General features: G+C 54.4%; 11 protein-coding genes across 11 annotated transcripts; 5 read left to right on the top strand and 6 right to left on the bottom strand.

The window, feature by feature from the left end:
• Positions 1-630: 630 nt before the first annotated feature.
• On the top strand, positions 631-1338 carry SPSK_06602 (uncharacterized protein; the record flags this gene model as incomplete). Its single annotated transcript, XM_016733304.1, has 1 exon — positions 631-1338. The coding sequence occupies one exon, from the start codon at positions 631-633 to the stop codon at positions 1336-1338; it is 708 nt and encodes a 235-aa protein (XP_016591779.1).
• An 888-nt stretch (positions 1339-2226) lies between these two features.
• SPSK_06641 (uncharacterized protein) lies at positions 2227-2823 on the bottom strand (the record flags this gene model as incomplete). The annotated part of the gene is made up of 1 exon (XM_016733342.1): positions 2227-2823. The coding sequence occupies one exon, from the start codon at positions 2821-2823 to the stop codon at positions 2227-2229; it is 597 nt and encodes a 198-aa protein (XP_016591778.1).
• A 5153-nt stretch (positions 2824-7976) lies between these two features.
• SPSK_06684 (uncharacterized protein) lies at positions 7977-8501 on the top strand (the record flags this gene model as incomplete). Its single annotated transcript, XM_016733385.1, has 1 exon — positions 7977-8501. One exon carries the CDS (start codon positions 7977-7979, stop codon positions 8499-8501), a length of 525 nt encoding a protein of 174 aa, XP_016591777.1.
• A 333-nt stretch (positions 8502-8834) lies between these two features.
• SPSK_06542 (uncharacterized protein) lies at positions 8835-9672 on the bottom strand (the record flags this gene model as incomplete). Its single annotated transcript, XM_016733246.1, has 2 exons — positions 8835-9285; positions 9359-9672. The coding sequence occupies 2 exons, from the start codon at positions 9670-9672 to the stop codon at positions 8835-8837; spliced, it is 765 nt and encodes a 254-aa protein (XP_016591776.1).
• A 577-nt stretch (positions 9673-10249) lies between these two features.
• On the bottom strand, positions 10250-11410 carry SPSK_06389 (uncharacterized protein; the record flags this gene model as incomplete). The annotated part of the gene is made up of 1 exon (XM_016733095.1): positions 10250-11410. The coding sequence occupies one exon, from the start codon at positions 11408-11410 to the stop codon at positions 10250-10252; it is 1161 nt and encodes a 386-aa protein (XP_016591775.1).
• Positions 11411-13020: 1610 nt separating this feature from the next.
• SPSK_06430 (electron carrier DRE2) lies at positions 13021-14090 on the top strand (the record flags this gene model as incomplete). The annotated part of the gene is made up of 2 exons (XM_016733136.1): positions 13021-13705; positions 13780-14090. 2 exons carry the CDS (start codon positions 13021-13023, stop codon positions 14088-14090), a joined length of 996 nt encoding a protein of 331 aa, XP_016591774.1.
• An 847-nt stretch (positions 14091-14937) lies between these two features.
• SPSK_06042 (DNA polymerase alpha subunit B) lies at positions 14938-17028 on the top strand (the record flags this gene model as incomplete). Its single annotated transcript, XM_016732750.1, has 1 exon — positions 14938-17028. The coding sequence occupies one exon, from the start codon at positions 14938-14940 to the stop codon at positions 17026-17028; it is 2091 nt and encodes a 696-aa protein (XP_016591773.1).
• Positions 17029-17345: 317 nt separating this feature from the next.
• On the bottom strand, positions 17346-18467 carry SPSK_06417 (uncharacterized protein; the record flags this gene model as incomplete). Its single annotated transcript, XM_016733123.1, has 1 exon — positions 17346-18467. The coding sequence occupies one exon, from the start codon at positions 18465-18467 to the stop codon at positions 17346-17348; it is 1122 nt and encodes a 373-aa protein (XP_016591772.1).
• Positions 18468-20118: 1651 nt separating this feature from the next.
• On the bottom strand, positions 20119-21288 carry SPSK_06379 (endoglucanase; the record flags this gene model as incomplete). The annotated part of the gene is made up of 1 exon (XM_016733085.1): positions 20119-21288. The coding sequence occupies one exon, from the start codon at positions 21286-21288 to the stop codon at positions 20119-20121; it is 1170 nt and encodes a 389-aa protein (XP_016591771.1).
• A 440-nt stretch (positions 21289-21728) lies between these two features.
• SPSK_06215 (CDP-diacylglycerol--glycerol-3-phosphate 3-phosphatidyltransferase) lies at positions 21729-23330 on the bottom strand (the record flags this gene model as incomplete). Its single annotated transcript, XM_016732922.1, has 1 exon — positions 21729-23330. The coding sequence occupies one exon, from the start codon at positions 23328-23330 to the stop codon at positions 21729-21731; it is 1602 nt and encodes a 533-aa protein (XP_016591770.1).
• A 600-nt stretch (positions 23331-23930) lies between these two features.
• Positions 23931-24834, top strand: SPSK_06511 (NADH dehydrogenase; the record flags this gene model as incomplete). Its single annotated transcript, XM_016733215.1, has 6 exons — positions 23931-23981; positions 24091-24111; positions 24162-24210; positions 24299-24379; positions 24453-24495; positions 24621-24834. 6 exons carry the CDS (start codon positions 23931-23933, stop codon positions 24832-24834), a joined length of 459 nt encoding a protein of 152 aa, XP_016591769.1.
• Between the last annotated feature and the right edge of the window lie 529 nt (positions 24835-25363).

Below are 25363 nucleotides of genomic sequence, written 5' to 3'. Positions count from 1 at the left end.
CGTGTTCTTCTCGTTGGCCCTACGGTTTCTTTATATTTATGTTTATCCGTTATTATTCACTGTCTTGTACTTTGGTGTGCCTGTATGTACTTTAATGGTTGTGGGAACATGTGACACTGGCTAGCCTCGCGACATTTATGTCAGCCCCTTTTATGTTGGCTCTTTTTTATTTACAGTATGCTGCATGGCAACCCTTACTAACGAAATACTTACAGCCGTGTCCGGAGCTTCTTCTACCTTTAATGCTACATTCCATCTGTTACTCTTTTGATCGTTTCTTGTTACGCTGAGAAAAACAAACTACAGTTGGGACACGTAAGACGACGCTTTGAATTTCAGGAGTAAGCATCATCAGAACTATCTATATTTGTACTGTGCACAATGAAGTATTTTTTGCTCCCCTTTCCATGGCGCGTGTCTACTCTTCACGTTGCAAGATTAGGGTTCGCATTCTGCAATTTTTGCTTCTTCTTCTTTTTTTTTTTTTGTTCTTTGGTTACTTACTTTGTGCTGACTTACTTTGTGCTGTGCCATCACCATCACCTCTGTTTAAACGCCATTCTTCGGGTCCATCAACGTCTCACGATTAAATTTCTATATCAATGATCAACACAAAAACTTATTGCGATCATGGATAGCGCCTACGTCTGCTTCATCACCTTCCTTGTCCCTGTCACATTATGCACGGTTATTTATGTCCGGTACTGGCTTCATAAACAACCACAATTGTCTGAGGAGGAACAACAGCAGGCCTTAGACGACCAGGCCGATTTCGATCGACGGCACATATATTATGGCAACACTCTGAGATCCCGGCCAGTCCAACTTTCACCACGAGTACCATCACAACCGGCCCAAGCGGCCCAAGCGGCCCAAGCGGCCCAAGCGGCCCAAGCGGCCCAAGCGGCCCAAGCTGCCCAACCAGCCCAGCCAGCCCAGCCGGCCGAAGCAGCTCCACGGCCCGCTCTCAGGAGCCTTTCTCCAGCTCACCTGGAGCCAGATCATTCCGCAGCATACGGCATGTCTCCCCAACAGCATTCGCGGCAGCCGGCGCCGCCATACAGCGGGTTTTCTCCCTCCGACATGCCGGTCTTGCCACCATACACGGCAAAGGGAGACCGATTGTCGGCAGAACCGATTGTTATGGGACAGGCGTCCAGTGCAAACTCTGCTGCCAGCCAGGCATCTGAACCTACGTCTGCGTCTCCGTCTCCACCTGCGGCTGGTGCTGCGGCTGCGGCTGCATCTGCATCTACGTCTGACGCCGAGGCTACGGGCAGCATGCCGCAGTTCTTGGCGCAACCGCAGCCGGCACGTATTAGCGGGAAACGGCCGTAACCCGCGATCAAAGGATACCGATTCGATGGAATAAATCCCTCTAAGACGACACTGGGGAGGTAGACGCGGTTTGTTATTTTTCAAAGAAAAATAAGATACGGAAAACCGCACAATGCAGCGTAATCTTAATTTCAAGCGTTACGTGTATTCATGATAGAATTTAGAATAGAGAAAACGAAAAGTGCTATCTACCGAATCGTGTTTGAATTTCCCATCGCCGGCTGTGAGAGAATGAACGAAATGTAAACGAAGAAGAAGGAAGGGGAGACAAGGAAACGAAAGGGGAAAAAATAAACACACGGAGAAACGCTGAGACCCGGATAAAGTTTGCTTTCACTCCCTTGCCCATACCACATGCCGGCCCTGCCTCCTTCCATGCATATGTCTTGCTTTGGACAAATCCAACAGTTGTACACATAACGCCTCAATTACATAGTCTAAGATGAAAGATAAAGGAAGAAAGAGAAGCGAAAATGATGGGGCGAGGAGACTGATAGAAATGGAAGGGGTAGAAATGAAGCTGGATGATCTGTAACGGAAACCAGGAAAACGACAGTGAGTTGTTCCCTACCGTGCAAATTTTCGTCGAATATCGCTGAGAGGAACAAAAACAGCCAATGCCAAAAGACGTAAGTACAGAAGAACAAGAAAAAGGTCCGTCGTGATCTGTGGCCGACACCGATGGGTGTGAGGTGGACATGTAAGAGGAGAGGATAATTGAACCGGGGAATCGAAAGCTTGATGCTATTGCACCGGTCGGGGCCAAAGATACCGTCTCCCCATGATAAATCAATGTGAATTTCGTTACCAGGCAGGTCGAACAGGAGTAGCAGAGTGAGACGGTCGAGAAATCGTGATAGAAAGCTGTGGTGCCGCCTCCGGTTGTCCTCATGAGTTGCGCTGTCCCCAAATTGGGGCACCCAGGGGCTTGCTGATACCCAAGCCGACGCCGATGGCAACACCCACAACAAGAACGACGATCAGCACCTTGACAACGAGCCGATTGCGCTTGCTAAGCCGCGACAGACAGGAACACGACCGCTTCATCTTTTGCTCCTTGGCCTTCTTCTTCCAGTGACTTTGGCCGGGCCAGACTTGCGAGTCGCCAAGGCCGCGGCAGGCAATGGATCGCCGGCCAGCGCCTTCGTTGCTGGTGCCCTCGCTAGTGGTATGTGTGATCATGGCCTCCACGTCTGTGTCGAAGGGGTTCTGGTGGACCGATGTGGGTGTCGGCAGGCCCGAGTATCCAGTCAGGCCTTCGGGCCTGCTTCCTGAGCTGAGCCGCCCGTTCTTTTCGTGCAGCTCCTGCGTCTGGTTTTCTGCCATCGTGCTGGTACTGGCGATGACTGCAGCCGAGGCCAGGGAGTTTTGGGAGGGTTTCTCCATGATGTATTGTGTCGTTTCTATTGTGTGAAGCCGCTTCTCGTTGGCCGATACCATCTCTTCTTCTGTCAGAAAGGGCGAGGCGTTGTTAGACGTGACCATTGTAATGTTGTTTCTTGTCGATTTGTCTGGTATTTTCTATGAAACTGTCTGTTCGTTTTCGTTGCTCGTCGTAGTCTCCAAATAGACGGACTCAGAGTGTAGGTCTACCTTGGTCTGGAGGCCTGCTCTTTCAGGAGACGCAAAACACAGGGCGTGTAAGGACAGGACGAGGGCGATTAGCGTGGAGACGAACTCGGGTTTGGCGATGAACGTGGACCGAGATAAGAGAGGCAAAAAGTATATCCCTTCAAATGAAAAAAAAAAGAGCTGGAGCAATCTCGTATGTTAGCATTTGTTTGTGCGTCTCCAAGACGTAAAATAAAAGATGGCAGCTGTGTACGTCGTAATGGGGGCCGATCGAGGCTAAGGCCCGAGGTCTAAATTGGCATATTGTAGATCTCTTCACTCTCCCAGCCCTCGCTCATCTACAATGCACTTTGCATCGCGACAACTGAGACACTTTTCGGAGCTTCGAGAACCCAAGACGGCCAAAGATAACCAAAGCCAGCCAACACGAGAGCTTATCGCAGGCCAAATGATTCGAAGAACAGAAAGGAAGAACAAATAAGATAAACCCAAGGCCAATGACAAGAGAATGACGAGCGTAGATGCAGCGTTGGAAGGTTGCATACCAATTGTTTTTTGACAGGTTCGCAACGATTCGCGTCATATGAGTGCTAGCGCGAGGTCAAGAAGGTCGGGAGAAGCAGAGGCATCCGATGTGTTGTTATTTCGCTAGAGATGTCTTACGAAGCTGGTATGAGCTTCTGAGGTAAGTCGCAATCGACAGGAGGATGAAAAAAGTAGAGAGTAGAATGGAAATGTAAAAAGAAGAGGCAGGAGAAAAGCAGCTCGGCAGGAAAACGAGAAATCTTGATTGTAGTTAATCTACTCCGTATTTTGTGTCAGTTGTCGTAGCTTCCGTGTGCAATTCTTGTCGCTCAGCGAGGGCCCTGGTCTTGGATTGTCCGGTTTAGGAAAACAGGGTCTCAGTCCTTGACGGTGCCTTGGGTGTTACGAGCAAGAAACCGAAGCCGACGAGAAGAAAGAAAATAAAACAAGAGGGTAGACGCGAAGAATCAGAAAGAGACGAAGAAGAAGAGATCAAAAGCAGAGATCGAAGAAACAGCCGACAACAAGGACGACGAGGGACGACAAGAAAAAGGACGAGAAAGAGCGACTATGCAATTACATCGTACAGAAAGAGGAAGGAGCGTAGAAAGAGGGGAAGGTACAAAGCTACTCTACGTCGTACGGACGAACTGAGGGCTGAGAGGAAGAAAAAGGAAAGAGCATGAACAAAGATAGGAGGACCGTCCATGCGTTGAGCCACACCCTCATCGAGACTTATGGAAAGATGCACTGCCGAAAAAGGAAACAACGACCTGCAAGGTTATCCAAAGAAACACGGCGGGCGGAGTACAAGAGCTTGCGTGTGCAAATTGCCCTAATCGGTACTTCCATATGACTGCAAAGGGCAGCGAAAGGGGGCGGGAAGGGGGGGGGACAAAACTCTCAATTCACTAAAGCAAAGGCATCAGTTACACGGATGCAAAGCACGCGAAATGCTGTGGAGCTACAACGTACGGCGACAAAGCACAAGCTCGCCACCAGATTCAACACTCTTGTAGGATACCGAAAGAAGCACGAGAGAGAGGCAAGCGTGTTGATTTCGGGAGAGATGCGAAGCTCAAGAGAGATGAAGGCGCAGAGAGGTGGAGAGAAAATAGCATACGAAAGTGTGGTATACCAGGAGGCAAAAGGGGAGACAAAATGAGCGAGGGTATCGAGATAAAACATTAAATGGCTGCGATATTGACTAGGCCGGCTAGTCTGCGGTTTGGGTACAAATGGGTGTACGAGTGCGATGTACCCGCTTCATTTAATTTGTGGCGGGAGGTACATCTGGGCGCAAAAATGAAATGTACCCAGCCATAACCGGCCAAAAACAGGTATTATCCGAATGGCCTCCATACCAGAACAACGTTCGCTCCGGTCAGTACGACAGGTGACGTCGACTGTTTTACGATGTACATAACGACCTGTATCGCACGCTTTTATCTTGTGCATCGCAGAGCATTACTTGCTTTTGCAGAATGCAGAGTCCATCATCACCACGGACTTTAGAGTCCGTGGTCCTACGCGCGGTCCTGAATTTTCCTGTAATTGGAGGGTGACGCGCCAGACAATGCGACGTGCGGGACAGGACAACAGGCTGGACAGACTGCGGCCCTTTTGTGGCCTGTGTCTAGAGCCTGCCTGCGGATTCTATTTGCACACTCAATGGTGTGGCCGTCCGAAACATTGGGGAGGGAAGAGAAAGACAAGGTCGAGAAAGTGAATGCGACACGAGACGAGATTTGAAGGACCGGACCAGACCACCGTTCCACGGGGTATGATCGCTTGAGACGCCATCTTTGCGCACGGGACAGACCCGTGGAGAAACGCATGTCGAGGAAAGGGACACGAGAATAGGCAGCGGCTGCAATGTGTTCAATGGTCCGAAGGATGGGAGGATCAGAAGAGGTTGGGTGAAAGGTGTGGTGTGCACGTCGGCTGGGGTATGTACGACTGTCTGCCCCTGCCATTCAGTGCTGGGCTTTGCATGCCAGACTGCGGATGGTGTCCGCTGTGATTGGCTATTGTGATCAAGGTTTGGGGGTGACGAGATCCATCTGCAGTGTGCCGGCGCGACCAGGCCCAGAACAGGCACCCTTCATTCTGTTTTTTAGTTGTTCCTGGCCTAGCGCAGCCGCTGGTGCGAACGGGGTTGGATCAAATCGCTAGTGCCAAGCAAGGCACGGTCTGGCCAGTTGGGGCTGCGACACTAGACGGCGGCCAGTAACATCGTCCTCTCGGGTTTAGTTGCCTTTTCTTTCGTTCAAGTGTGCACTCAACAGTTATGCAATGTAGTCAGGACGCATAACTGTTCCTTTCCCCCCCTTTGACCTGCATTTTACGCCGAATGCAGACTGCATTGGGCTTTCACTGCATGGAGGAATAAGAAACAACATCGTGAAGAGTAGAAAAACACGAAGCCGACATGACTACCAGTGACAATACGAAAATTGATTCAACGAAATAAAGGGGCGAGGAACATGTTTTGTACGTCGTACGTGGTGTTTATGACTAACAGCACCCCGTAGTGTTCTCGCCTATTCGCAAGCGGCGTGGTACTGGGCGAAGGTCCACCAGAGTCTAATCTCCTCAATATTAAATTGTAATTATATCTCGAGAAGCGACTTTATCCACCTCTTCTTCGGCGTGTGTTCTTCCAAGTTACGGACGACCACAACCACGACCACAAGCTAGAGAGAAAGTTGGTTTGCCTAAAGTTAAGCGCATCATTCGCCGCATGCGCTCTTCTCCTCTTTTTAAATCCAGTCGTTGATTGTTCTCAGTTGTGTCCAACTCGTTTGCCGATTCTATGTAATCCAATAATTCAAATGTCCCAAGAAGACCAAGAACCTCAAGAAGCGGCCTACAGCGCCTCATGTTGCGGGCCGTGCAGAAACACAACATAGTTGAACCGTCTGGGTAGTAAGACATCGTCGTTGAGTGTACGACATGCGAAGTTCTATCGTACGAAGGAGAACGTAGCCTAGCATTGAACTAGTCACCACCCACCGCCTGACCGTCTATCAATGTGGCGTTGAATACCATTGCAATGTCAGAACATTTACCCCTCATCCATGGCGTGGACTAAGATAAATAGTAAGATACAAATCGATAAACAATTGTGAGTTGGCAAATTGAACACGAGACTAGCAGCACCTGGCCACTCATACACATCAATGTCTACGGAGTACAGAGTGCGATGTAAATATATCGTAAGCCTTCAGTCCCAGAAGATCCATATAGTAAGTTTTTAATAAGTTGACGACTCAAATTTCGCAGAGTGGCCGCGCAATAAGCAACTCGTGCTGCATTGCAACAATCGTATTAAACGTATTTTGTAACTACGTGCTGCCCCGTCAGCTTGTATCTTCAAGATGTGTGGTGAGACTTTGTGGTCTGTCATGTGCAGTCCCAGCTCTCCATGGTTTTCGTATTGGTGAACATTTTATTGCCCCTCTGGCAGCGCCATCTCATCCTCCTCTACTACGTTTTCCAGCTAAAACCTTCCGATGGAGCATGTCGTACAATGCATCTGAAGTGGCTTATATCAAATCTCAAAGTTCGGTCTCCTATCATCTACTGCAGAACCAGCCGCTTCAGCCTCAGCCACCCTATTTTCATTTTCTTGATGCTTTGCACAGGGTCCTCTATTTTTTTTCTTTTTTCGTCATGGAACAGTATTGATAATAAACACAAAATAATATTTCACCTTCAGCCGCTAGACGATAATAGCGAGGTAATTGAAGGCCGAATGGGTTTTTGTTAAAAAAAGAATCATTAGATAGGTCAAAGGACCACGGGGATCCAAGCTTAAGATCTCCCGCTACTAATCTACGAGTAGTACTCCGTGTCCTGCGCGTTTCCCGTGTGTGGTGTAAAGCACCTTTCCCTACGGGTAATTGAGAAAGGGAAGTTGCAGGAAGAAACGAGGCAAACTTCCGTTTGGTGTCGTCTACAGCTGAACTCTGCATGATGACGCATGAATGTTGAGTGAGAAAAAGGCAAAGACTAAGAGTCTCTTATTTTTGGGGAATAAAACAAACGGCATTGATGTCATGGAAGGAAAATGGTTATATTTCGTATACAGGACTATGTAGTCTGGTTTTGCAAAGAAATATTTGCAGTGAGAACACTTGAATACTTGTACTGCAATATGACTTCATAGGTAATATTCGTATTTTAGCATTGCAGATGAGGCTGACGATGCTGCTGGCGAGATGCTGTTTACAGTGCCGACAGCCTTGAGCTGTGATTGGCCAACAGTGCTGATCGGACCAAGAAAACCACCAACAACAACACCATCAATCCAAATCGACAGCCCTGTCTAACAGCCCCGCCCCACCAACAAGTCAATTAATGGTGCATTCGGTGCTTCCATACTGAGCTTACTTTCACATTCAGACGCGGTGACAACCTCAAGTCTGCGTCCACGATCACGCAGAAACCCACAATGGTAAGCATACCAGGCCCTCTACGCCGTTGTTGGCAACCCGCTGACTTTTCAGAACAAGGACGGCTGCTACACGTCGGTGCACATGCACCACCCTCGCAACGCGGACCTCTTTGAAGACGTCTGCAAAGACCGCCTCCCCAACGACGACATCTTTGTCCCGCCCCAGCACCAGCCCATCAACCCCGAGGACGAGGACGATGTTGTGCCCGACCAGCATGCCGCTTTTGGCATCCAGCGCGCCACCCAGGCTGTGCGCGAGCCCGCTTGGAAGGACTTGGGGCTGTCGCAGCTGATGCGCCGCGGGCCGCGCGGCGCACGTGGAGGTGGTGGAGGAGGCGCCCATGACGGCAGCAGTATGCATGCTACCGGCGGGAGTGGTGCTGGCAGCGGCGGCGCGTCTGGCCCCGGCGGCGTCACAAACAACTCGTACGGTTACTATGCCTACTATTATGGCTACAACGCCAACGGCATCGGGGCCGGCCTCGCCGGTGCGGGCGGCGGCGGTGGCGGGTTTGCTGGTGATCTGGCTGCAAGTCCTGGCCCAGGGGGCGTGGTGCGTGGACAGTCCGGAGCTGGATCCAGACCGTACCGTGGAATGCCGCGGTGAAGGCAACATGGGCGGAGAGGGAGGGACTGCAAAACATCGGCATGGATACTACGACGATGGGCACGGCGTTACGGTTATGGGCTTTGCGACAAACGGGGCATGAATTACGTCTGATTATAGGCATAGCATAGGAACAAGGGCAAAAGTAAAATGCATTTTTTAAGTTTCCCATGGTAAAGAAGCAACAAAGGAGAAACGCCAAGATATATACACCAAGCTACCAGGAGCAAGAAAGAAGAAGACACTAACGGATACGACAAGGCCATGACAGCGGTCCGTGTGCAGTCTACACCTCTGGGGACCGTCCCAGAGGCTGCCGCAGGAGCCGGTTTTCTAGCTCTTTCCCAGGTATGATTCCCGCTCGAGCACCAACGGCTCGAACTTGACAAGAAACACCGTCTTGCCGGGCCACATCTCGCCTTCTTCCGCGCGGCCGACCGTATGCGCTGTCACGCGTGCTGGGAACCCAGCACCGTCGCAGACGCCCTCGACAATGCCGGCAACGTACGCCGCGCAGTTGAGCTGGCTCATCTCGCGCGGCACGCTAATGTACTGGTTGACGAGGGGCTCGTTGTCGATAATCATGTACTCTTCGGGCGTCTGTGGGTTGCTGCTCTTTTCGAGGCCATTGGCCTGACGGCCAAAGAGGTGTGTCCACACGTTGATCTTGACGAAATGTAGGAGAGCGATGATGGTTTGGGGGCGGATTTGGGAGCGCGGTGGTTCGCGGTAGAGAAGGAGATCGAGGAGCTTGACGCCAATGGGGTGGCCTTGGACGTTGAGTCTGAGGTTGTTAGGCGCTGCAGAAACCAAGCGCGGAGGCAAAAGACGAGGGAGGAGGCAAGAACATAACACACCGTTTCTCTAGGTCCTGGATACCAGTGACACGGCGCTGGGCGTAGCCGACCATCTCGGAAAAGAGGTAGGCAAACGCTGACTGGCTAAGCTCGGCGTTGCGCGTGCGGTTGAGCGGCCGGTGGTAGATGGTCTTACCGCTCGTTGGGTAGCGCAGGCCGCTCTGGGGCTGTTGGGGTGGTTGTTGTTGCTGCGACTGTGCTTGATGCTGTGCCGGCGACTGTGACTGTGAGTACTGATGCTGGTGCTGGGGGTCTCGTATCGGCGCGGGCCCTTTGCCGACGCCGCCCAAGCCGGACGACGCGAGGCTGGCCATGGTGGAGGCGAGGAGGAGACGGTAGAGGTACGGAAGGATGTGGAGGAGGCGTACGGGCCGGAGATGATCGGTATCTGTCGCAGCGCAAATCGTCGGCGGTAGGTTGAAGGATGGGTCGAGGTCGGATGCGACTTTGTGGTCGACCAAGCCAATTCACTGGAGAGTTGGGGGGATGGGGGATGTGGGGCACCTCCTAAAGCCGCGCTGGCCTGGCCTCCACGAAATAGCCTTAAACTTTAGTTTCACAGCCTTGTGTCAAAATAAAATGGCAGCCTCGATTTTTGAACGAAAGGGCACAACAATGACAATCATAGTTATAATAAAATAGAGGTCGGAGACTCTGTCGTAATGCAGAAGTGTATCGAAGAATTACTAACTTATTAAATAATAAAGAACGGCAGTGCGGCAGTGCGAAAATATGACAGTAAGGACAGGCGCTAGATCTATCACAAGTATGGTATATATGGCCCTCGAAAAACACTACGAATCCAGTGCTTGGGGCTTTCTTCGCACGGTTCTGCTTCCTTCCTTCTCTCCGGCCCCGGTTTTCCTTTTCCTTACACCCATTATTCAGCCATTAAGCAGCAGTGGCAGCCGTTGTCTCAGCCGACGTCTCGTCTGCCACCTTCAGGTCGGCCACCTTGAGGTCCTCGACAGACGTCTCAGCCGTCTCCGGAGTCTCAGCCGCTGGGGCCACAGCTGGTGTCTCCGCAACGGCTACCGCGGGCACCGCCTCAACAGCCGGTACAACACCCTGCTCCAGCTTGCCCGCCAGGTAGTCCTCCAGTTCGCCAATCTGCTTGCCGCCCGCCTCCCAGCGCGCCAGCCGCGCCGCACGCCGCTCGGCCGCCAACTTTGTCAAGGCCTGCCAGTACACCTCGTGGTCGTAGTCAAACTCGAGCTTGCCGAGAAACTCGGTCCAAAGCTGCTCCGACGGCACGTACTGGTTCATGTCCTCGTTGAACTTGAGCTTCTCGCGCGTCAGCGGGTCGATGAAGGGCGTGATGAGCTTGAAGAAGCCCCAGACGACCCAGGGCACATTGATGATGAGGGCACGGCCCAGGCGCTCCGGGTAGTGCGTCTGCAGAATGTGCAACACCTCGCGGCCGGTGCTGATGCCGGGCGCCGTGTTGGACCGGCTCTTGCTTGTCTTGAAGTTGATGAGCAGCGCCAGCGTCTCCTGGCCGGCCGGCATCAAGTCAATGACACGCTCAACCATGTACACCAAGTGCTGCACCTGGCGCGGCGACGGGTCCGTGTTCTGGCGGCCTGGGTTCAGGTAGTGGCACACGCGGCCCTGCTTGTCGTAGCCGAGCAGCACCTGCTTTCCCGTCTCGTTCTCGGGCGAGATTTGGTCCGCCGTAAGTCCTTCCACGCCGTACTCGCGACGCCATGTCAAGGTTTCGTGCAAACGCTTAGCAGCATCCTTTTCGTGCCACTTAGTCGCCCGCAGGTACCGCAGCAGGCACTCCCGTGTCAGCCAGAACCGGTCCTCGTCCGTCAGTGGACCCGACTTGTCTTCCTTGCTGTCTTTGGACGAGGCCACCGTCGTCCAGCTCTTCACCTGCTCGAGCAGCCACTCGTACTTCTTAGCTTGCGCGTCGGTCAACTCGGCGCGCGGAGGCGGCACGCTGTCTGCCGTCGGAACGGGAATGGGCAGCTTGAGCGGACCAGCAGAGGCCTGCTTCTCGCTGGCATCCGGCGCCGCAGCCGGTGTTTGTGTCTCAGGTGCGCTCATGTTGGGAGGTTGCTCGGCAAATTGGCTGTCGTTGCGGTCGACTCAATTTTGTTGGGATTTCGGATCGAATGGGAGTGAATGAGTAGAATAACAAACTGGATGGCAAGATGAATGGCCTTTTCAACAACAAAAGACAAGCAGAAAACAATTTGTGGGATTGGGAGGGACCAATTCGGAATCAAGACTATCGAAGCTGTCGCATAGGAGAAGCCAGCCTGGTGGAGCTCGTCAACATGTAACTGCTCCGTATTCGTTTTCCCAGGCTACTGGTGTCGCTATCGCCATGGTAATCGGAAAATAGAACAATTTTGATAAGGCTTATCGTTCCCTGGCCAGACCCAATAATAGGCCCCACAGGGGCTGGCTCCAGGGACCATCCGCAAAGGCCACTTCAGATTGAACACGTGACCGTCTCTGAAAAACAAACGAAGAATGTTCAGCATGTCGCCATTGAGGAAATTGAAATCAAATGCGATAGTTGCCTTCATATCCATCTGTAAAGCAGAGTTGTATAGTAGAATCGATCTACTTTCAGCGAAAGCAACCAAATAACTCGACATGTTCGTCAGCCCGTTCCTTGAGGTTGCAAGACGGCCAGTTCTCTGCGCCGAGCCCCGGCGAAAACATGCCATAATATGAGAGAGATCTGAAATCACTGCAGGAGGGCAGATAGGCGTGTCATTCGGAGAACAAAACTAATGTCGGACTTGAAGAGGACCCGTGAGGCACTTATGCGCCAGTGATGTAGACGCTCACTGTTTTTGATCTTAATGCACTGAAGCAGCTCAACGAACCCATTGGCCCACTAATGCCTGTTCCCGGAAATCATCTCATTAATTCAAACCTCCAAGTCGAACAGCAAAACTCCGTGGCGGTTTATATATTTAGTTTGAAATTTTGCTTATGACCAGAGACAATTCTCTTACATCGTCCGCGTTCACCCACAGTCGCCCGAAAGGATGCAAGTCGGAGGCCGATGGCGGCTGGACGTGGAAGGCGCTTACAAAAGTTTCTGCCTAGCAAATAAGGCGCGCACAGCACGACATAATGCACGCTGGCTAGCGACGCTTTAGCGTTCTTTCCCCTCCCACAGTCACTTCCTGGTCCCGAGTTCGGAATGCAAGATACTCTTACCAAGCAGTTGTCACTGCCACCGCTTTAAGTAGGTGAAGTTTTACACTTGCGACGTCCCTCGTTCTCTAGTGCCCAGGTTTTCAGCCAGTCCGAAGCGCTGTCTTTCTGTCTTACAAGCAGCTTATCTTTTTTATCTTATTTTTTGCTCCACTTGACAACCTGCTCACAAATCAGCCTCCCACCAAAGGTCGACGTTTTCTTCATCCTCCATCTACCTTCGAATACTCGAATAACCCCCGGTATCTTTCCATTCCCCGTCTGACATACAATTTTTCGACGTATATCTACTGGAGAGTTTGGCTACAACTGTGTGTCCAGCGGAGCCTACGACTTGTATTTCATGTGACTGTGACACTCTTTTTCTCGCCACCGATATCTACGTTCGTTCTCCGCACGCAAACACAGCAAACACAAACGTCAATTTCGTTCTGTCGAAGCCTTGTTACTATTCCCTATATCAAACAACCACCGCCGACATGCCTGCCTTTCCGTTTGTGTCCATCGACGCCGACGATGACTCGGTCGATTTCGCCCGCTTCAAGTCAGGCTCCACCAAGAGCAATGGCACTGCATCCAAGCCGACCACCCGCACACTGATCCTGGCTCCACCGGCTATTGCCGCCCACGAGGAGAAGCTGCATGCCCTCTTCGCCTCCGACTATGACCGCGCTGCTTGTGACTTGCAGATGCTCGACCGCCTCGCCGCCGGATTTGTGCCCCTGGTTGCCAACACCTACGATACCGTGCTCGTCCTGACCGACGCCGATGGTGCCCAGCGTGCCGAGGCCGTGCGCCTACTCAGCAGCCGGCCTGTCTTTGCGGCGCTCGTGCCGGCAATGAAGAACAATGCCCGTCTGCAGTTCCAGGACGGTGCGCGGCTGGAGGGGGCCGGTGCGCGCGAAGCCATCTTGGCTGGCCTGGTCGAGAAGGATGGCGTGTTTGAAAAGGTGGAGGAGGAAGAGGTCGTTGTCCCCCTGCGGCTGAAGAAGAAGACCCCTGCGGCCGCCGCGGCACCTGTCGCAGCCGCTCCTGCGATCGTCAACGCCCAGGGCAAGCGGCCCGCTGTCACCCTGGATCTTGGCGAGTACAGCGACGGCGAGGAGCTGGTCGACGAGGACAGCCTGTTGACGGCCGAAGAGCGCAGCCGGCCCCCTCAACAGCGTACGTCCCCCTTCCCCCCCTCCTACATTATTGATAACGGGAAAAAGACAGCAGTCTAGCTAACACTTTAGTAGCACCCGCATGCAACATTGATGGCCAGAAGCGCCGAAAGCCCTGCAAGGATTGCACGTGCGGCCTCGCCGAGCGCCTTGAAGGGGAAGACCGTGACCGCCGCACCCAGGCCGACAGCGACCTCAAGAACGTCTTCAAGCTCAACGCCAACGACCTCAACGAGCTCGACTTTACCGTCCAGGGCAAGACCGGCTCTTGCAACAGCTGCTCGCTCGGCGACGCCTTCCGCTGCTCCACCTGCCCCTACATTGGCCTACCGGCCTTCAAGCCCGGCGAGGAGGTCAAGATTCTGAGCGGGCTGGTGCAGCTGTAGAGTTTTCACAAAGGGCACCACCGTGGCGCTTATGAAAGATTATATACCAACACTACCAACAACGACGACGACCATAACAACGGCATCGGACAGCATGCGACGTGGGATACGTCATGTCGAACATTGGGTTTCACGGCTAGGATCAGAGCCAGGCGAACCCGGACAAGGACCAGGATCAGGCGCAGGGCGTTTCGCTTTCTTTTTCTTTTGTTTTGATGTTTTCTAGGACTTTATTCTTCATTTGCTCGTTTTCGTTTATCACAGCATTCAAGCGGTTTCGCAAGCGGCTGCGGGCTGCAGACGCATATTCAAATATTCAGTTGGAATTTAGGAGGAAGTGCAAGAGCCTTATAGGCAATGACTGCATCTAAATAGATGAAGCTATTTCAAAATTCAATTTAAAAGTTGAAATTGAACTTTGGATGTGTCTCCAAGTTCCTCGTTTACGTGCTCTTTCCTTGGCTTACGAAAAGGTGGCCATCGTAATTGCCTAATTTGGATGGATGAGTTTGTGTAGCAGTGCTGGCGCGGGGCGCTCTTCCCTTGACCAAAACTCACTGAACATGGGCTAGAGAGGGGCCTGCCAAAACCGCCAATTAACGACTATTAGCACTTTACGCGTCGAGACGCGTCTTCCGCAGCAACCACGACTCTTGCAGCCTCCAAATACACACTTCAATCATGGCCCAATAACGACACCAACAACAGACGATTGACGACGACGACGACAGCCGATAGAAGAGAACCTACAGGCGGCTTCAATTGAGCGTACAACATTCCTTTTTTTTTTTGCCTTCAGCACACCCACGACTTCAACCCCTTCAAGCAACCCCTTCAAGCACTCGCCATGGCTGACACCGTCGCCAGGCTGAATGAGCGCTTCGGCGCCGGCGACGATCAGCCCCTCGAGCCCGATATCATTGTCCAGCTCCAGTCGATCATGAACATGCACGCCCTGCCCGTTCAGGAGCTCTTCTACAAGTGGGAGGCCTACTGCATCCGCATGGACCTGCCGCTCGACCAGGCCGCTCTCACCATGGAGCGACTGCGTGCCTTCAAGCAGAACCTGCAGGACGCGCTCGAGCGGCGCAACCAGGAGCAGCAGAACATGCCGCAGGTGTCATCACACGCCAAGAAGATCAAGACAGAACGCATGGCGGCGACGCCGCGGCGAAACGCGGCCAACAAGGGTGGCGATGTCTATGGGCTGCTGGACGGGATGGGCATTGCGGCGCCGAGCACGCCGGGGTCGAACGGCACCTTTGTCTCCAAAACGGGCTCGACGGGCAAACGGATCGGTGCCGCCGGCGTGACGCCAAATGCAAAGACACCTGCGAAGCTCGAGGACCAGCTCAACTCGCTCAGCGGCGGCGCTCTCACCCCCGCCTCGCCCTTTGCCGACCGGCCCAACGCCGGTGAGGTCATTGAGGTGCTCAACCAGCACCTGCCGGCCCCCACACCACCCATTGTTCCGTATGCCACGTCGCGCATTAAGCTGACGGCGGCCTCGGACCAGAAGAAGCTGGGGTACAAGCCGCTGGCCATGAAGCTGTCTGAGGCGTCCGAAATTCTGGACGACCGCATCGACGAGTTCACGACGCTGGTCATGGACCATCACAAGATTGACTACGAGGCCTTTGGCAGCGCCGCCAGCCAAAGCACGTCGGAGATTGTGGCCGTTGGCCGCATCGCGTCCGACGCCGCCGAGGGCAAGCTGAACGCGGCGTCTGTCGTTCTCGAGACGTCCCGGCGCATGGGCGGCGGCCTGCGCGTACCGCTCGACCTGACCCGCTTCCTGAGTGGCACAGACGGCTTCCAGTTTTTCCCGGGCCAGATTGTGGCTCTGCGCGGCACCAACTCGTCCGGCGCGGCGTTCTCCGTCAGCCAGATCCTGGACATACCGCTGCTGCCCAACGCAGCCTCGACACATGCGACACTGGCGGCCCACAGAGACCGAATGCGAGGCGGCGACAGTGCCGACGACGACATGATGGATGTGGACGGCAACGATGGTGAGGCCAAGAAGGGTCCTGCACCGCTCAACATCATGTTCGCCTCGGGCCCGTACACGGCCGACGACAACCTCGACTTTGAGCCGCTGCACACGCTCGTCAGCAAGGCCAGCGACACGTCTGTCGATGCTGTCGTGCTGGCCGGGCCGTTCCTCGATGCTGACCACCCACTGATTGCGACGGGCGACTTTGACCTGCCGGACGACGCCGTCGTCGACCCGGACACCGCGACCCTCACGACCGTGTTCCGCTACCTGATTGCGCCGGCGCTGCAGCGGCTCGCGGCGGCCAACCCGTCCGTCACGATCCTGCTGGTGCCGTCGGTCCGCGACGTCATTGACAAGCACGTGTCGTGGCCGCAGGACGCGTTCCCGCGCCGCGAGCTGGGCCTGCCAAAAGCCGCGCGCATTGTCGGCAACCCCATGACGCTGTCCATGAACGAGATGGTCGTGGGCGTCTCGTTGCAGGACATTTTGTACGAGCTGCGCCAAGAAGAGGTCACGGGCGGCCGGGTCGCCGACGCCAATGCCATTTCGCGCGCCTGCCGCTACTTGCTCGAGCAGCGCCACTACTTCCCGCTGTTCCCGCCTGTCGACCGCCGGCGGCTGCCCAAGACGGGCGTCGACGAGGGGCGGGGCTTGGCGACGGGACCCATGCTGGACACGAGCTACCTCAAGCTGGGCGAGATGGTCAATGTGCGGCCAGACGTGCTGATTGTGCCGAGCACGCTGCCGCCGTTTGCCAAGGTGGTGGAGAGTGTGCTGATGATCAACCCGGGGTACCTGTCGCGGCGGCGGGGTGCCGGTACGTATGCACGGATGACGCTGTATGCACCGGAGGACAAGAGTGCAAGTGCGGACGGCGAGGCCACCATGGTTGGCCACAAGATCTTTGATCGGGCACGGGTAGAGATAACTAAGATTTAGGGAGTTGGGCGGCGTGTTAATGGTAGTGAAGGGTGGACATGACGTGACATGGCAATTTTGGTTGGCTGTTTTGGTATTATCGGATAAGTAAAGGTACTCTAACAAAGGGAGCTTGCATACATTATGAAAAGATGGATTGGTCAAAGTCAAGAATCACAGGCATGCCAATGTGCACGTACACAGGTGTTCATATATCTGATTCGTACCTATTCGGGTATACTCCGACGAAGGTGTTATGCCATCACATGCTATATACAAAGAAGGACGGGTCCGAAATAATATGATTTGGAAAGTAAAATGATGATAACAAGAAAACACTAATATCCTGGAAGATCAACACCATCATAGCCCTTGAAGTCGTCACAGTCGAGGTAGTTGTTCTCAATGAAAGGCGTGGCCAACTGCCAGCCGTGGACATTGCCACCCCAAGTATGCATGCCGTGGAGGGGCGCGAAATTGGCCGACGTGACGGACCCCCGGACGGGATGCGCTGCCAGGTTCGCGTTGCCGGTTCCGAAAAAGTGTGCCGTGTTAAACAGCCGGATCTGGTTGTCACAGGCCGTGCCGTTTGCAAAACTGGGCTGATTCGTCATGTTGCGGAACAGGTCCAGTGGGAGCGCCGGCGGGCTAAAGTATGTGTGGTAAAAGGAGAGGCGTATGGACGTGTTGTTGCGAGCGTACGCCTTGAAGTTGGTGGTGCCGCCGTACTGCCCTAGCCACCGGTAGGCATCGCACGGCGGGTCGAATGATTCGCTCGGGGACACAAGAGTGCCGTAGGCACGGGATCCTTCGACGGCGTCGGCGTTGCTGGCCGTGATGATCTGGTGCGGCACCCAGCGGAACGAGGAGTGGTTGTCCCCGAGGCGGTCGACAAAGGGAAACTCGTAGCCAGCACGCTGGAAGTCGGAAATGGACAGCTTGTAGGCGGCCACTTGGATGTCGTGGTCGAGACCGGCTTGGACCATCAGCGGGTAGTGGTCTGGTGGAAACACCTCCTCCGACACCCCCAGGGCAGCAAACAGAGCCTGATAGACGTGCGCGAGGATGGGCCACTGTGGTGGGATGAGAGTACGGGCCAAACTAAGAGGAATGGGAATCACAGCAAGTGTGACGTTGAGAAGGCCAGTGGCGTTGTAAGGATAATCGTTGGCGATCGGGTTTGGTTGATCCAACGGCGTACATGCTGGGGGTGCCGCGGACAAGGATACAGCGGCCACGAGGGCAACAATCAGTGCCAACAAGGCAAGGAGGATGCGGAATGCACCCATTGAAAGGGGCAGTGCGGAGGACATGGAGTCAGGTTTTGGCTGCTTGGTGTGATTAAAGTTTGGTTGAGATGCAATGCCGGATGAAACGTCACTGTGAGTTGGTATTGGAAATTCGTCGTCCACTGCAGTAGAAGCAGTGCTTGAGCTCTGGTCAGCGGGGACTGGCGGCATGGTGATTGATGGGAGAGAGTAGGATGGCTCTATTTATATGGTTTGTTGTCTTTTGTAAGCCGTACGTCTGCTGACTGCGTCTCTATTTTCCGAGAGCCGGAGAGCAGACGTGGGCGGCAGGAAAAGCTCGACACGGAATCAGAAGGATCGCGTGCAGGACAAACCGAGCATAAGGCGTTGGGGTCGAAGCACGATGTAAGATTGAGTGAAATAGAACGGTTACCAAAAAGAAAGCAATGCGACGGTGATATTATAAGGCCGAGTGGGATGCACGGTGCAGAGGATAAGTCGAAAAATGCACAACGTTGAACGGGTCGGTAAGAGTTGCGAGGATGTGTTCTGCAGCAGGTTGGGAGCCGTGTTCCTATTCTGACAGGGACATTGCAGAGAGCAGAAAAGGAGACGATGAGATGTTGTGATCGTAGACAAGACATAAGAGAGGAGGGAGAGTGGAGACACGACTGAAATGGAAGGAAGTCAAGCTCGAGGCAGTCATGCGCGGGTGCAGCTAGTCAACGACGATCTTGGAAGGAGCGACTGTCACATGAAGGTACATGAAGGTAGCACTTTCCGATTCGTCTTTGTCTCTTCAGCAAACAGTCACCATCACTGCGTGAAGCTGTGATGAGATTGGGTGTGAGGTGTAAGACGATGCTGGATGGGTCGTGTTCTGTTCCTTTCTCCTCTCCGGGACATGGGTCTGATGGGCATGGGAAGAAAACCGGAATGAAAATAAAAGATGAAATAAAAGATGAAATAAAAGATAAAATAGGAAATGTTTCGTTTCAAGAACGGCTGCACAGCGATCCGAACACGGTACCAATGAAAGGATTGGACAGGACTGGCAGGTCTACAAAAGAAATGGTAAAGAAAACCAATGGTTGCTTCAACCAATCCCGTCTACCAGACTCTTCGTCGGCGTTTCTTTGAGTGTTCGCTTTTGCTGTAGTATTTTGGTGGGGCGGCGCAAAGGCCGGAAGCTGGGTTTCCCGGCCTTAGGGCGGCAGGAAAGAGGGGGCCAACGACAGGGGACGGTTGGAACTGGACACGAAGGAGCACCAGACGTTCTCCATCAATTCAAATGTTGCCATGCACCTTGCAAATGTTTACTTTTTCGTTTTTTTTTTTTTTTTTATAAAATTCTTTTTTTCTTCGATGGTGTATTCTAGTGAGGTTTTATTTCGGAGATTTATTCACAGATCTCTACGGAACATATGTGTGATCGTTATTTATTTACTTCAAATTTGTTCACGGATTTGTGTTGCTCGAATGTCGCGCGTCATGTGGATGGCACCTTTGTTCCCTGTTAGTGCGGCTTACTTTGGACTCGTCCAACCTGCGGGTCTGGCCGGAAGCTATACGATCCGGCCTTAGCAGATCAGAGTGAGATGAAGAAGCAAGCAATTCCTTCTGGCACGGATGCAAACGAGAAAGGAAAACAAAGATGTCGGTTGCTGACGTGCCCCATTCAGTCTATGTTTTGTAAAATGAAGTACGTAATATTCATCATATCTATTCCTTACATTCTATTGTCGATCTTCATCTTTTGATTCATAATATATACAATGTCCTATATTATCTTTTCTTTTTTTTTTTTGGTCTTCTCTCCTAATCGCAGGCTATTATTTATAAATGATTATGATTTGTGTGCTTACAACCTGGCTGTCAGGTCCCCGCCATGGACGCTGGCACCGCCTGTCCACTGCAGCTTGGCCGGTACCTTGGGCTGGATCACAGGCGTCCACACAGTATCGTAGAGGCTCGGTCCGCCGTCGGACGCCTTGCTGCCGGGCTCGAGGCTGCCAAGGGCCTTGGAGTCGGTGCAGCAGGGGCTCGCCGTGCCCCAGATCGGCCCGGCAGCCCAGGCAGTCCAGCCAATGTACTCGTCGTTGGCGGCCATGTAGTCGAGCATGGCGCCGAGCATGTCGGCGCAGCCGGTGGCGTTGGACGCGCCAAACTCGGTGATGAATGCCTTGAGGTTGTTCTCGCGCAGCCAGGCGGTGGCGTGGGCCAGGTTGGTGGCTGCGTCGGCAGTGCAGGCAGCGTGGGTGCCGCTGTAGTCGACGTCCAAGTACTCGTGGATGTCGATGGCGGTGTTGTTGCTGGGGTCCTGCAGCTTGTTGAGCCACTGGGACGAGGCCTCAGCGCCGCCCTGGGTCCAGGAGTGGCCGCCGGTCCAGGAGTTGCCGGGAGCCAGGATCAGGTTGGACGTGGCGCCACTCGCGCGAATCGCGGTGACGGCTGCCTGGTTGTTGGCGAGCACGAGCTCCGAGGGCATGTCGTGTGGCTCGTTCATGAGGCCGAACATGACGCGCGAGTTGTTCTTGAAACGGCCGGCGAGCTCGCCCCAGAAAGCGCCAAACTGGGCAGCCGTGGCGGTCGTCGGGTCGGAGCTGTTTCCAATGACGCTGCCGGACATGGGCTGCTGCGACGGGTCGTTGTAGCGCATGTAGTTGTGAGGGTCCAGGATGGCGTACGCCTTTTTGGTCACCGTGATGTAGTCAATGGCCTCCTTGTAGAGCGAGAAGTGCGTCTCGTTGAACACGGCGCCGAGACCCGTCGCCAGCGGACACATTCGCTCGAGCAAAAACGCCACGCGGAACAGATTGACCTTGTTCCGGTCGATGTGCGTGTCGACGGCCGATTTGCTGATGAACTGGTAGTCGACTCCAAAGCGGCCCGGCAGACCAGCGCCAGGCGTCGACGCCGCGCTCCAGACACCAAACTCGCCGCCAGACTCGGCGACGCCAGCATAGTAAATGGTAGCGGCGGCTTGGCCCGTCAAGGTACCCAGAGCAGACAGAACAGCAAAGGCTTTCATGGTGAAGAGGCGGGGGAGGAAGTGAGGGCCGCTGTCGAGGATGGACAACATACAGGCGAAGGAGACATCGCAACGCCGGCTATTATATATTGTCCTCGCCGAGTGTACGACACGGACGTTAGTGACAACGGTGCACATTCCGGGGGAAGAGTCGCATTGGTGGAATCCGGGTAGCCTTGTCGTTCCTGAATATGGCTGTGGAGATTGTCCAGGGAATTCGTTCTGAATATCGTGCCGTCTTTCCCCAATTTTGCAATTAGCCAGCTCCAGCACGGCGGCCTGGATGGCGCAGCTGCATCCAAACGGGTTGACGAATGCGACTCTAATGGCTGGAAGCCGGCCCGGCTTTCTGGGCGGACTTGGTTCCTCCGCTATACTATCGAGACTGGCCTTGGCCTGGACCTATTCGCGACCTCCCTTTCTCGGGGAACACTCCGCACTCACAGTTGGCCGCCCACCAACTGGACAATCCACATGGCTAGACGTACGTGCAGTCTGACCCGCCGTTCTGGCTTTGCAAAGTCGTCGCGCGTCATAGCAGACGCGTGCGTCTGCAGCCAGGCCTGCTCGTCGGCCAGACGGTGCTGCAGAGCAGCGTTTCGCGTGACAATCAGCGCATTGGCCTCGAGATCGAGGCTGTAGCTGCGTTTTGTGTAGTTGGAGCTGCCAATGACAGAGAGAGTGGCAAGGGGGCCGCTGCGACCGGTCTGCAAAGGATTGAGAGTCACCCACAGTCCCTTGGCATGGTAGGTCCAGCCGCCCGGCATGCCGACAGTGCCGCGCCGCCATTCCTTGAGCGTAACGGCGTCGCCGCGGTGCTGTGCCTGGACGGCGCGCAGAAAGCGGTGGGCGAGGAACGTGTAGGCGTCTGGTAGCAGCGACGAGACACCGGCTGATCCATAAAAGCCGTTTGCCTGTGGTGCGGCCGTGATGACCGTGTTGTTGGCCTGGGCGGACATGGCAAGCAGGAGCTTGGTAAGCGACGGCGCCGGGTTGAAATAGCCCGCCGTAAACGTCCACGAGGAGGCCGTGGCATACTGGGGAGCGGCGAGCGTCTTCAGGATGTGCGTCAAGGCAGGCTGTTCGGTCGAGCTGTCGGGCTTGAGCAGCTGCGTCATCTGCGCCAGGACATAGACGGAGGTGTCGGGTGCTTCACGCGTCTCCTTTTCGCCCGCTTCAACGCCGTATGTGAGCAGGGGACTCGTCGCGTTTTCTGTGGTCGGCTCCAACAGTTTCTTCAGGACACGCGTGGCTTGCGTCACAAACGCCGTGGGCGCCTCTAACGGCGACGGTGCCGCGTTGCTCGCCGGCCAGACCATGTCGAAGCCCTCCTCTTTGGCCAGCGTCGGCTCGATCCGGAAACTGACAGAGGCCACGCCCCGCTGAAGTTGCCAGTACGCATCCGTCAGCTCTGCCGACGAAAACACGTGGTAGCGGTCCTGGCGGTTCGTAAAGTAGTCGTTGGACAGGTTCGCACCCGACAGCAGAATGCTGTCGTCCACGCCGTACAATTTCATGTGCTGCAGGCCCCAGCCCTCGTTGATACGACGCGGAATGTACTTTTTCCGCAAGCCCGTGAGGTTCGGCGTATGGTACATGCGAATGTCGACACGCTCGGGCCCAAACTCGGCCACGAGCGGCGCCAGCAGCGATGCCGACGACGGCCGTGGGCTTTCACGGGTGCCGCGCAATGCGTCGGTCAGGATGTGCAGCGTCAGGTCGGGGTTGGCACGCAGGGCCCTCTGCAGCGTGGCCACGAGGTCGCGCTCCGATGTGCCAATGTAGAGCGTAGACAGAAAAATGCGCCGCTTGGCGCCCAGAATCATGGCCTTGAGGGTCTCGTAAAACTCGGCCGGCGTCTCAATGACACGAACTTGCGAGCCGTGCATATCCACACGGGGCGCCATGCGGTCGAGCTCGGTCACCAGGGGTGCGAGCAGGAGAGCAGCTGTGGCTGCAGTGCCGGCCGCAGCTGTGGATGCGACGCTGGCCACCATCGACGGCCGCAGCGGTGCCTCGGCGGCAGCGGTTGTGGCCGACATGGACACGCGACGACAGCAGCGGGACCAAGACTCGGCTACCCATTGTGTTTTTGACCGCACAGAGCGTGAGAAGGAGCTCGAGTAGCGCTCACACTGCCGAGTCCGTCGCGCTGAAGCTTGCCGTTCTCGAGGCTTTTGGAGCTCATGGAGCTGTATCCGGGGCCGAGGAAGGAGAAGTGAAGGCGGAGCGTGTGCGGAGCTCCGCGCCGCACTGCGGACGATCATATCGGTAGTTTGGGAGAGGAGGCGAGGTGACGCCCAATTGAAGGAAAGAATACACGCAGACGTACAGCAGAACGGTTGTTGATCCCGTCTGTTGTATTTCTTAGCTTAAATTCTGGTAGAGTTGGGCTAGTTCCGCCATGCTCAATGCCCTTTTGGTGGTGAGCAAACCAAGCTCTCTGATTGGTCAGCCCGCACCCCAGCAATGGGGGAAGGGACCCACCAACATCGCCAAACCGACAAGCGGAAAGATTTCGAGGCATCATCAATTCGCTCGTCACTTCCACGCTCGACGACAACGACGACGACGGCGGCCACCACGATTCGCTAGCGACGACTTCTTCTCCCGAAAGACAATCGCGTATCCATACACACACCATGTCGACCATTTCGCGGACGCTCGGCTACCTGCGCCGGATCGGTATCAAGGTGAGTCGACGAAACGACCACGACGACGACCACACGACAACACGACGGCTTTGACAACGGCCGGCCGCCTCCTCACAGTACACTGCTGACATGCGTTTCTTCATTCTAGGAATACTGGCACCAATTGAACGTATGTTGCGCGCGGCGCATCCCCATTGACGATTGACCGTCTCGGCATAGGACTCTCGGACGTTGACGTCCCGGCTAACTGCCGCCTTCTCTGCATCTAGTACATTGGTGCGTCCCGGGTTATCCTTCTCTCTGCCGGCCGGTCGACTGGCCGGCTGCGACAACTATACTGACTCTACCCTCCCTAGGCGATACCAAGGCCGGTACCCTCATCGGCGTCGACAAGTACGGCAACAAGTTCTTTGAGAACATGGAAGAAGAGCTGCCACGTATGTTCTCTGTCCACGTCTACACCGCCTTATACAAGTCGTACTGACTCGTACTGACCACTGACTCCGTTAGTCCGTACCCGCTGGGTGGACTACAAGAACAAGGACTACGACGCGTAAGTTGCTGCGGCGCCTGGTGTGCTTGATTTGCCTGGTGTACTACTCGTGGTTTGCGGCGCTTCCCTACGATCTTCGTCCTGTTTGCTCGCTCGCTGACGCTCGCTCGTTTATTTCCCTGCAGCTCCCAAGTCGAGCCTCTCTGGCACGCCTGGCTCGCGTACACCGTCGACACCCCGCCGCAAAACGACTCTCTCATGGCCACGGCCAACGCGCGCGCTTGGGCCGTGCCCGAACATCGCCCCAACTTCACCGGCACCCGCGGCGCCTTCAAGACCTACAGCACCACGAAGCCCAAGATCAACGCATGGGATCCCGTTGCAGCGCCGCGGCAGTAGGTGGAGGGAGAGTATAGGCGGGAGAATGGGTCGCACGGGACGGCCAAGACGGACGTGATTCTGTATATATTTAAGATGACTTGCATAGTGAAGAGTGAAAAGAGTGCTAGGCGTCAAAATCTCGGAAACAAAATAAAATCGCATTAAGACTCTCAAAGAAAGTAAGAGAGAAAGAGGAGACATTCTGATGGCAACCGGTGTGTTGTTCTATGTGTCGGCTTCAAAGTATAAACGAAGGAAATGACCGATAGGACGAGGCAATACACACTCTCCTCGGCCAGCATCGGTCATACATTCATTGCAAAACGCACGTGCTGCCAGCCTACTGCAAACGGAATATACGGTTGATACTGGGTGGTGCTGCTATTTACAAAGACCAACAAGAAGACACAACTAAAATAAATCAACTCTTTCCTCCAACGTCTGCAGGTCACCAATAAGCCATGCAGAGCTCGATGCACATATCCATGAAAACGGTAAACGGCAGAGGAACTAGCAAACATATGGCAACACAAGACAAGATATAACA

The sequence above is a fragment of the Sporothrix schenckii genome, assembly GCF_000961545.1.
Source record: "Sporothrix schenckii 1099-18 chromosome Unknown Cont38, whole genome shotgun sequence".
NCBI classification, from domain to species: domain Eukaryota; kingdom Fungi; phylum Ascomycota; class Sordariomycetes; order Ophiostomatales; family Ophiostomataceae; genus Sporothrix; species Sporothrix schenckii.
This window is presented reverse-complemented; position numbering and strand designations above follow the sequence as displayed.